Source organism: Oryzias latipes, chromosome 9 (genome assembly GCF_053564925.1).
Source record: "Oryzias latipes strain Hd-rR chromosome 9, Olatipes_Hd-rR_3.1".
Lineage (NCBI taxonomy): Eukaryota > Metazoa > Chordata > Actinopteri > Beloniformes > Adrianichthyidae > Oryzias > Oryzias latipes.
In genome coordinates, this window is record NC_136245.1 from 29,458,824 (window position 1) to 29,470,000 (window position 11,177).

The 11,177-nt window shown below is 37.2% G+C and overlaps 2 protein-coding genes across 17 annotated transcripts in view; both read left to right on the forward strand.

The window, feature by feature from the left end:
- The first annotated feature begins 664 nt into the window (after positions 1–664).
- utp15 (UTP15 small subunit processome component) lies at positions 665–8,555 on the forward strand. Of its 2 annotated transcripts, none has more exons than XM_004072157.5 (12): positions 665–857; positions 1,388–1,491; positions 2,416–2,508; positions 3,841–4,025; positions 4,542–4,720; positions 4,980–5,105; positions 6,605–6,740; positions 6,817–6,901; positions 7,272–7,427; positions 7,620–7,721; positions 7,859–7,992; positions 8,136–8,555. In XM_004072157.5, the coding sequence occupies exons 2-12, from the start codon at positions 1,402–1,404 to the stop codon at positions 8,434–8,436; spliced, it is 1,587 nt and encodes a 528-aa protein (XP_004072205.1). In that variant the 5' UTR covers positions 665–857; positions 1,388–1,401; the 3' UTR covers positions 8,437–8,555. The 2 variants fall into 2 exon arrangements, with proteins under 2 accessions (XP_004072205.1, XP_020561402.1); XM_020705743.3 differs by having other exon boundaries at positions 685–884.
- Positions 8,556–9,238: 683 nt separating this feature from the next.
- Positions 9,239–11,177, forward strand: part of LOC101175242 (rho guanine nucleotide exchange factor 28) — a 49,920-nt gene continuing 47,981 nt past the window's right edge. For 13 of the 15 annotated variants that reach the window (XM_023958918.2, XM_078952304.1, XM_078952305.1 and 10 more), the window contains exons 1-2: positions 9,240–9,417; positions 10,186–10,226. In XM_023958918.2, the coding sequence (XP_023814686.1) occupies positions 10,194–10,226 (33 nt within the window). In that variant the 5' untranslated portion in view covers positions 9,240–9,417; positions 10,186–10,193. Of the gene's footprint in view, positions 9,418–10,185; positions 10,227–11,177 lie in introns of all 15 variants that reach the window. The other 2 variants (XM_078952312.1, XM_078952318.1) reach the window with 2 other exon arrangements.

Genomic DNA, 11,177 nt, shown 5'->3' on the forward strand with positions numbered 1-11,177 from the left:
AAATTTTTTTTTTACCTTCCAAACACATTCATACCATGGCTAGTGTATTGTTTATTAAACTAAACTGCTCTTGTACACATTTTTATTACTAATCTAATTGTTTCTACAGTTGTTTTTACATTTACCTTGTTCCCATTATAATTATTTTAGTTGAAATTGTTGTATGGTACACGTTCAGTTGGTGGTCTTTTTCTTTACTCCGAGTGTGATGACAATAAAGCAATCTAGTCAACAGTAGCCTTTTAGAGAAAAATATCTCTGGTATGGCAATGTGTTTGCACAGCTTTTGTTTGAACAATTTATCTTCATAGTCTGTATATGTAATTGTATTTAGTATTTTAGACATTTTAAATTGTGTATGATAAATTCATAAATGTCCTATTCTTCTATTATATCTTGGAGGATAAAAATAAATCATTTGTATTATTTTTTTGGATTTGTTTATTTATTTTGTCTGATCCTTTCTTCTTATCTCTAATGAGGATTCAAGGATTCAACAGTAAATACTGTTCTGTTGTGGGATGAACAAATTATTTTCTATTCTATTCTATTCTATTCTATTCTATTCTATTCTATTCTATTCTATTCTATTCTATTCTATTCTATTCTATTCTATGTCCTGAAGATGCCACCTCCGACCTGAAGGGGGCAGTCAAGAAGTAACACTGTGACCGGAAGCTAACAGAAGAAGCAACATTTCTCTTTCTAGCTATGGCGTCCTCCTGAGAGCTGGCTGACAACGTGATTTAACGGCAAAATGAAAACTTTTTTATTTACCTGAACGAGACATCATATTTTTATATTCTTGTTGGTTTTCTACTTCATAAACACACATCCGTCCCTCTGTTTGTTCCAAGGTAGGAATAAATAGTAAACTACCAGCGGTAAGAAAAAGTGCTAAGTTAACTGCACCGCACCACCATGGTGGTCTGCTGCGCTTGGGTTCATACCAGCGGTTTTAAATTTAAATGGTTTAGTGTAAATAATAGGTAAATTAGAGCTTCATAACTAAAGTAGTTGGTCATATATTTATTTATTCATTTATTTATGTTGGTTTCTAAAAGTAATATTTTATTTCTTAAGTAGCTAGCTAATTCAGTTGATATTTTTATGCTAGTAAGTTTAGTTAACGATGCTGTTCTTTGAAATGTTTTGTATGATTGTTTGGTTGTAACATGTTTGTTTAGCTTCATCCATATATTTAGTATTTTTAAACTGTAATATAAAAATATATTATTTATCCTGTAAAAAATCCAACTTTGTTTTTGTGGTTTTAAAGTTTAATTTGTCAATGAAAATTATTTGATTTGAAGCATTCAACGAGCGCATTATTGTATATTATTTAGATGTCACCTTTTATTTGTATTTTTCCGGCTATATAAATTAGACCGATCTGCAGAGATGGCTTCATATAAACCAACAAACATTCCAGTTTATCCCAAACTCGGAGAGAAGATCACAGAAGAAACACTGTACTGGAAAAACTACAAGGTGGATACTTTTTTTCTATGAATATCCCTTTAATTGACTTGAATCATAATTTATCTTTATGACTAATTATTGTTGCTGCGTTCAGATCCTGTCGAATAATCTGAAAGCATGTAATACCGGTTGCATGGTTGGTGGTTTTAAAGTAAATCATCTGATGTATGCAGATGATTTCGTTGTTTTTAGCCCCAGCAGCTCCGGATTACAGCAACTTTTAATTGTTTGTTCCTAATTTGGTTTTAAAAATGATATTTTATACAATTTTAATAATAATTCGCTGTGTTTATTTGTCATACCAAGGAAGATGTTACATTGAATTTTCCTGCTTTTAAACGTTCTGTTTCTGAGCTTGATGTCTGTCACATGACTTACAGATGATGATTATTTCCACAGACAGGTGTACTTTATGTGCTCAGGCAAACACGCTTGCACGCAGGTTTTATTTGTGTTCTGACAATCTTACAATTATTCTATTCAAACTTACTGCACACCCTTATATATTTCCCACCTGTGGACCAACTACAGGGCATCCAGCATGGGGAAGCTGCAGGTAGCCTATAACGATGCCCTATAGTTTTTTTTAAACAGCCACAGTGGTGCAGTTTGTTGATGCAAGAATTAATACTATCCAAGCTTTGTTGAGATATTATCTATATCTATGGTAAAATACCTGTCCCCTATTTGGAGGATTTGGTATGGTCACTTTTTTAAACTTTTACATTTTTTAGTTTGCAATAGTTTGTCTTTTTTTTTAAAAGTTTATCACACTTGGTAATCTTATTTAATTGTTTTCATGCTTCTACTATCATGAATGCTTTTATTTTTATTCTTAAATCTTTTATTTGCTTTGTGCTTCTTGTGGCAAATGGACCTTGAGTTTTTAATAATAAACTTCAAACTTCATTAATGTTTTTTTTTCTATTCCAGACGCCAATCCAGATAAAAGAATTTGGAGCTGTGTCGAACATTCACTTTTCCCCTGTGACTCCCTATAATTTTGCTGTGACAGCTTTCACAAGAGTAAGTGTTTTCTTTTGAGTCAGGTTGTTTTTAATTTTTTTTATATTTAATTTATTTCAGTTGTCAAATTCTGGACGAGAATTTGAACACCTAATATTGATTTACAACATTACAGAAACACAGGTTACATGGTCAGGGAAACCTCTTACAAAAATGTGGTTAAAATGAACTTAAATTGGTTAAAAATCACTTAATTGTAAATGTAAACTATTAATTTTTCTAATTAACTATTAATCTCCTTATCATAAACCCACTTCAAGGGTCGTCACATATTTTACATTTAAGAAAGGTTTATACGAATTTGTGTTGCTCATTCAGAATATGTTGTTTTGAGAAACATAAGCAAATATAATAACTTTAATATAAAGCTGAGGAAATGACTTGTTAATAAACAGAGTCGACATTACTAAGGCTACGTTCACACTGCAGGGTGAAATGACCCAGTTCCGATTTTTTTTACCCCTATGCGACCTGTATTGGATCTTCTCATGACAGTCTGAACGACACAGATCTGATCTTTTCAAATGTGACTTGGGTATGTTGTCCTGAATCCAATACGTATCCGATCTTTTGAAATGCAACCGCCATCTGAATGGCCAGGCCACATGTATCTGACCTGTACATCATTGATACGCTACAAACGTCATAATTCTGCGTTGAAGTAGGCGGGAACGAAAGCATAAACAACAACCATGGTGGACGATGCTGCTGAGACCAGTCAGTGGAAGGGAAGTGAGGTCACCAATTGGATTAATATTTGGGGTAACAGCTCTATTCAGGCCAAACTCAAGGGCTCTTAACACAATCGGGCGCCTTTCCCGCGATGACTTTTTTTCTTTTCCGACCGTGGTCATCCTCCTTCGGGGTTCACTTCCCCGTTCGGACCCTCAGATTCTCCAGGGTGGGTTAATAAAGAGTCAAAAGCAGTTCTGCAGGGGGGAAGCCTTCTTTTATTACCGTTCTCCTTCCTCCGTGACACACGGCATGAATGCGCGCCCCCAACACACTTCCGCTGCGTACTCTTCTGCGCACGCGGGTCACTTCTGGGTCATTTCACGGTCACACAGGAGATCACAAAAGTTCGCAGTTAATTGGAAATGTGAACAACCTTGCAAAAAAATCTAATTTTTTCAAAAATTTTGAATTAAGCATTAAGTCCTACAGTGTGAACGTAGCCTAAAGATGCCGCATGCTTCTGTTTCTGTACTGATTTCTTCCCAGTGTTTTGCCTGTGTTTATGTATGTATTTTTGTCTAAACCTAAGTTGTTTGGCATTTCTTTGGTCTCATTTTATGATTTTTTTTTTTGTGAATTTTTTTTTTTTTTTTACAGATTCACCTTTATGGGCTGCTCTCCCAGGAGCCTGTCAAGACATTTACCCGTTTCAAGGACACTGCATACTGCGGCCGTTTCCGATCAGACGGTCAGCTGCTTGTGGCGGGATGTGAGGACTCCGTCGTGCGACTTTTTGATGTTAGCGGCAAAGTGGCACTGAGGATGTTCAAAGGTCACACAAAGTAAGGACTTGACAGTTATGCTGGTATAATTTCAACCTTTTTCCTTTGCTGAAAGTTTTTCCTCTTCATTATGAATATGTTTAATTTTAACTTTGTTCTATTTGGTGTGAGTATGGGATTTTGGTAAATCCCCAAAGGGCCCTTTTTGGTGACGCAGTGGGACTTTTAAATCCACAAATGAGTAAAACCAAAGATTCTTTCAAATCCAAAATATTTTCAAGGAAACAGAAGAATTGTTTAAGGGGAAAAAGCATTTTCATTTCCAACTGTTGTCTGAAAATGGCGTTATTCCTGTCATTTAGCCTTCCTCCATTATTTACAGATACAGTTTTAAAGATGCCCCTTTTTACTTTTCTTTTTTATGAGTTGTTTGTATGGCGAAAGTTGAATGATGATATCTTGAGTGATCCATCGACTGATGATAATGATGATCACAAGATTTCTGACAGCCTGCCAGCCGTCTCATTTTTCCTCAGAGATGATGTTAAGTATTTAATTGTCTTATTTTTCCTCAAGGGCCGTTCATGTCACAGACTTTACCACCGACCGTTACCAGATCCTGACGGGGTCGGACGACTACACCTGCTGCCTTTGGGACATTCCAAACTCGGCTCAGCTTAACACTTACCAGGAACACACAGATTACATCCGGTGTGGAGTGACGAGTCAACTCAACAGAGATCTCTTTGTTACAGGTGGGATGGAAGCTTTGTCTGTTACGACTGATTGACATGAACGTGATGATGAAAAAAACACATTACAACCGATTTTGATCAGTTTATATCTAATCAAAATTTATTTGTCATACAGTTTAATATGCAGTGAGATGTATTGCATGACTGCCCTACAGAGTACAGTAATGCAGTACTTTGTAAAAAAAACAACTGTCCAAATGTTTGGCTTTCTTTCTTTCCTTCTTTTAAATGTAGCTTGCACTTGGCATTTTCGTTCCAGGATCATACGACCACTCACTAAAAGTGTTTGATGCCAGAGTGGATAAAAGTGTGATGACCATCAACCATGGCCACCCAGTGGAGAGTCTGCTTCTGTATCCCTCTGAGGGGCTGCTTGTTTCTGCAGGTTTGCACCTTCACACCTTCAAGTGTCTCCTTTGGTCTGGTCTGACCAGGCATCAGATGACCTGGCATGAAAAAAAACAGCTGAACAGCAAATACAAGGGCTGGTTGATAAAATCAATTAATCGATCTAAATCGATCCAAGCTTAATATATCAACAGTCGATAAAAGTAGAGATTGATCTTTATGCTTTTTCTTTTCCGGTGACCTAACGCATTCCAGCAGCAAAAACCAAAATCTGCTAGCTTGATGCTAACGTATAATGGAATTTCCCATAGCATGGCTAATGCTAACCCTCGTCCAACCTAAACATGCAATGTTGACTATAAATGAACAGCTAAATATACTCCCAGTTTTCCAAACTCTTTTACGGAAACATTTTTAAAAGTAGTTATTTGAGGTCCAAAGCACATTTTTCAAATCATCTGGAATAAAGTGTAATGGTATAGCGCGAGCGCCACCTAGTGGCCAAACGGAAACGCCCTCCTGGAGAGGCAGAACATAATGATCTGCACATTTTTGCTGGAGTTTCTCCGTTTGAGAAACCATGTTACTCTGCATGGTGTTAACAATCTCATTAGTTTATTATTTAACTAATAGATTTTAAAGTACCGGTATGTGAATTGTATCATATTAATGTGACTATCTTCAAAACCTAAATACATTATTATTGTTTTTCTATACAAATGTGTCTAAATGTGTCAACTGTGTAAATTAAAAAAAGAATTTAATCAAGTGGATCGAAAGAATAGAAGAAATTGTGAAACGAGTTAATCCATGTTCTGGTGAATCAAATCGAAACGATTGTGGAAATTATTGGTGATGCCCAACCCTATTAATTACCTTTAATCATGGTTGGTGGGTCATGATTAGTCCAAATGTGGATTATGACAGAGAGGGATAAATGGACAGTATTCATGATAAATGCCAGTAGATAAGCTCTGTTTCAGCAGATGTTGAATGGACTTTCAATTGCTGTTTTTAAAAGCTTCTTTAGCACCATGAAACTAATCAAATCTGCTCCTATTTTAACTCTGGAGAGCCCATCGGGGTCAAATTTGGCAGCTTTTTCAAAAAATAAATGTTTTCCCCCCCAACATTTATTTTGATTGCTGCTACCTAAAATGAACATTTTTTTTTAAAGCCCATTTTAAAAGCCCAGAAGAAAATAGTTTTTCAATTTTCAATTCAGTTCAATTCATTTCAACCTTATTTGTATAGCGCTTTTCATGCTACAGAGCATCTCAAAGTGCTTCCCATGATAAAATAAGATATTAGTAAGATAAAGAAAAAGTAGTTAAAATAGTAAACATAGTAAAAATACTACTAATAAAAAATAAATAAATAAATAAAACATAAAAACCCAACACACTCACATCCCACCAGTGCAATCAAAATAAATCAAATTAATTCTTGAGTTCTCAAGGGTTAAAATAAGTGGAACGGCAAAACCTTTATTTCTGTGTGATTGACAGTTTTCTTCTTTTGGATGACTGTTTCTAGGCGGGCGCTACGTGAGAGTGTGGGATCTGCTAAAAGGCGGGCAGCCGCTGGTGTCTCTGAAGAACCATCACAAAACAGTCACCTGTTTGGCTCTCAGCAGCAACGGACAGAGGCTGCTGTCCGGCTCTCTGGACAGGTACAGCAGCATTATGGAATAATGTAATAAGACAGGAAAGACTAAATGATCTAAAGCTGAGCTGTTTGCTTTTCAGACATGTAAAGGTGTACAACACAACCAGCTACAAAGTGGTCCACAACTTCGACTACCCTGCTGCCATCCTCAGTCTGGCTCTGGCTGTAAGGAAATATTTATTTATGACATTTCTGTGGAGTCTTTCATAGATAGATAGATAGATATAAACTTTATTAATCTCCCAAAGGAGAAATTCAGGTGTCCGGTAGCAAAACACACAACCACACACAACAAACAACAATAAAAGGACAGTTCACAAAATAATATCAGTTCATATCAGGCAGGTTCATTAAACAGCCTGATTTATGTTTTCATGTGTTTGTTTTGAGTTGGTTAAACAGCATTAGATGTTGACTGATTTAATTCCATTTGGTTACATTTGTATGTGCTGCACAATGGGTTTTGATGCCTTTCATAGTTGACATCCATCTTATTTTTTTTTAACCATTTTACAATAATATGTCTGTCCCCTAGCCGGAGGATGAGTCCATTGTTGTGGGAATGACCAACAGTATTCTGAGCATCAAACACAGAAAACCCTCGGAGGAGGCAAAGGAAACAGCTGGCCACCAAAGGCGACGCCCATCGTATCGCGTTTACGCACACAGAAAAAGCTATGTTCCAAAACAGGTGATCATCTCGCTCTTTTACTGCAAATGTATAATAAGGGCTCATATGGTCACATCCAAAGAAAACAGAAGCTTCTTTGCTGTTTCTGCAGGTGATTCGGTTTCAATGGTTTAGATTAACTAAAGTTGAACTTTCAAAGTGTCCTGCTTTTCTTTGTCATCATGTCCTTCTTTTCTCTTCTTCTTGCTGCAGGACGATTATCTTGTCAGTAAGCCAGTGAGGCAGCATTTGGCCAAATATGACAAGCAGCTAAAGAAGTTTAATGTGTCCAAAGCTTTGGACACGGCCTTGGAGGTAAGGAAGAGGAATTTTAACTGTGGGCTTCACCTCAATGCATTCCATTGCGTTTCACAGACATACAGTTCAACATTGGTCTAATATTTCAAAGCACTAATGCAGTTTGCGTTTTCTGATATTATTTTTTTTAATAGACGTGGATTAGAGGGAGAAAGCCGGAGATAACTGTCGCTGTCATAAGGGAGCTGGATAGAAGAGGAACTTTGAAAAACGCTCTCGCAGGACGGGATGAGCAGGAGCTCTCGCGGTTACTCAGCTTTCTGATCGCGTAAGAAGCTAACAGGATTTTGTTTGTCACTTTACCTTTTTTTTTTAATTCAACACAGTAATAAGGATCATTGCAGAAAGGTACATGTGTTTTGGTTACTTGCATCTGTAAATATTAAGGAAACATCCACTTTTTCCCCCCAGAAATCTGGTTGATGCCAGGTTTGCTCCCGTCCTCATAACAGCAGCTGAGATGATCCTGGACATCTATCAGTCCATCGTTGGTCAGTCCCCAGTTGTGGACAAACAGCTGCTGCATCTGCAGTCCTTGCTGGAAAGAGAACTGGACTATCAAAAGGACCTTCTGGAAGTTCTTGGCATGTTAGACACAATGTTTGCCTCCTCTCTGCCTAAAGTTGAGTTGCCGTGCTCTGGCATCAGCACATCTAACGGCCTGCCGCAGGGAGAATCGACTGCATCAAGACCACAGGTTCAGGTCAACTGAGTCTTCAGGAGGACTGACTAAGCCAATTTTAGAGAGCTTTTATAATTCTATAAATTTATTCCCTGAAATGTTTCCTGCTGTGTATCAAAGACTACAGTAAAGAAAACATTTTGGACCCAGATCTGCTTCCAGTTTTCTGACAGACAAAAGACCGATGAAGCTGTGGCATTTGGAAATCTTAAGGATGTAATATGTACTTACAATAAAATGCAATCTAAAGGATTTGAATGAATGAATGAATAGAACTTCAATTGCTTCCATGAAAGGGAAATTGATTTACCATAGCTAAAAAAAATACTAAAAGAACTCAAAATAAATAGCACTAAAATACAATAGATTACATTAATATAAAGGATCTTTACTTGCTGTGAAGTTAGCAGGGCTCTTCTGAAGTTTTCTTGTGTCTCGAAAATGTGATCGGCGTGGATACACGGTTGAAATCCCTGCATCTTGGCGTGGACCAATCACAACGCAGATTCTCGCAGCTTGACGACGTCTCAGCCAATCACGACAGAGTGGGCAGGTTCATATTTGGTCAGATCCACTTTAGGCCGATCTCATTCAAATAGAGGGTGGCGGTAGCATTAAAAGTAACAATAAACTCATTTAACATTTAAATTCACGAACTGAGAAAAAATTGTGCTTGTAGGGTTCCATTTTTTATATTAATTTCCACATTTATTCGTATCAACGTAGTGAATTTGACATTTCATCGCCGTGCACTGGGGGGCGCTCCCCCCACCGGAGAACAGGGCAACTTTCTGCTGTTGGGAGGAATTTGGAGACGGAAGACGAGCAGCATCAAAACTGAAGGATGCGGAACTCAGACCGCAAACAGCGGCGGTACCTATCGGGAGCCGGAGGAGAACAGCTCCGATTATCGCAGCCTTTCAGCGCCAAAAGATTATGAATCCGAGTTTTAGGGCTTTCATATTTAAACATATTTACATTAAGTGTTTGGGAGGTTTAGCTTTTGAAAAGGTAAGTAAAAATTGATAAAAGAAATAATAATCAGCTTGTCACTTTAACAGGTTCATGTCAGGTAATGCTACAATGTGCAACTGTCACTGTATTTTTATTTTATTTTATTATGAGAGTTTTTCATTAATTCATACTTTTGCTGTGTCATAGCTCACCTGTATAAGTTATACACATTTTTGCAGTTGGTGTCAGGTTTTACTGTTTTTTTTTTTAAATCCTCTTTTCCACATTTCTTCTGTATTTTTTTTGGATGTTTGGCTCTAACAGTAGAAGAGCGTGACTCCTCAAGAAGCTGTCATTGCTGTTTAATGTTCAGACCAGCTGTTATGTCCAGTTTAGGAAGTGAACACTGACGAAGAACAGATCTGAACCCTGCAGTTTGAAATCCAATCGATATCCATCTATTACACACACACACACACACACGCACACACACACACACACACACACACACACACACACACACACACACACACACACACACACACACACACACACACACGCATTATTGTTCCTTCTTCATATCCGATTTGGGAACATTGGCTCTGCTGATGTCTCTAGGAAGCTGAGAGCATTGAAGTCACTGTTCACATTCTTGTGATCAAAAGATTATCCCATCTCATCAGATGACCTCTGGCTGCTCGGCACCAGGAAGGCTTAATAATCTCCTTTGGATCCAATAAGAAAGCAAAACGACTAAAAAGATAATGAGGACTCGGTGTGTGTTCACCCTTTTTCATTCTTTTTTCACTTGTTCTTTTCTTGTAGCTGTAAAAATGAAGCTAAGCAGGAGAAAAGTGCCTCTATATGTAAGTATACCCAAAGACTGATGTTCTAGACATGTTTTATTTTCTAAATTCAGTAAATCTGGAGCTGATGCTCCTGCAGAGGTGTTTGTTGAGTATCTTTGTTTTCAAATGTGGGTCTTTAATTGTTTTGCTGCTTTCAACAGGGAGCAGAAATTAAGGGAAAAGTAAAAAATCTGCATTGACAAATCCTATATTTGTTAATTTTACCAGCAAATGAGTAACCAGTGCTTCAATCTGCTGTTTAAGTGTGCATACATTAGTAAAGGAGGAAAAAGCGTGTTTACTAGACATTTCACTCTGGATGTAAAGAGAGAGCGGCTGTGTGACAAACTGAACCTGATCATAGTATTTCATTGGTTTCTGCTTTTGTAAAGTAAAGCAAACAAAACTTGTTTTTTTTCCTGAAAATCAAAGGGAAAGGCACATTCTTCACACTGTTTGCAGTTCAAACCAATTTTTCACTTTTGACATGTTTTTAAAGGTGTTTGTCCTTTCAAACCTAACTGCAGATAAACTATTTTGTTTGATAAGCTTTGTGCCAATAAAATCAGAGTAAAGATGGAAAAAACGTTTCTAACGAATAGCGATTCGATTCATCTCATAATCAGTGATCGCTGATCCGAACAATTTGATTTACTGACCTAAAATGGATTTAGAACATCTTTAGCTAAAACTTTAACCAGTGGGACTCAGAGAGAAATACCTACTGAACAGAGCAGATGACGTTTTCCAGATTTGTTGCATTTCTTGCAAGATAATCCAGTGTAAATTACATATGTGTACAAACAAACAAGTAAACAAGAACTAATGTCAAATCCATTCACATTGCAGTTTCCTAAAGTTCAGCCCACTATTGTTTCTCCACATCAAAATAACCCAAAAGGGAACATTATTTGAACTTTCCAGCTGTCTTTGCTAAATTCAAAGTGTTTCCACACATTGGACTGGAAT

What these genes read in the sequence shown, in the direction of transcription:
- utp15 (XM_004072157.5), top strand. Translation starts at nt 1,402, where the DNA reads ATGGCTTCATATAAACCAACAAACATTCCAGTTTATCCCAAACTCGGA. An exon ending in CTGTGACAGCTTTCACAAGA is followed by an intron (nt 2,509 to 3,840) that starts GTAAGTGTTTTC and finishes TTTTTTTTACAG; the next exon opens with ATTCACCTTTATGGGCTGCT. An exon ending in TCCTCAGTCTGGCTCTGGCT is followed by an intron (nt 6,902 to 7,271) that starts GTAAGGAAATAT and finishes TCTGTCCCCTAG; the next exon opens with CCGGAGGATGAGTCCATTGT.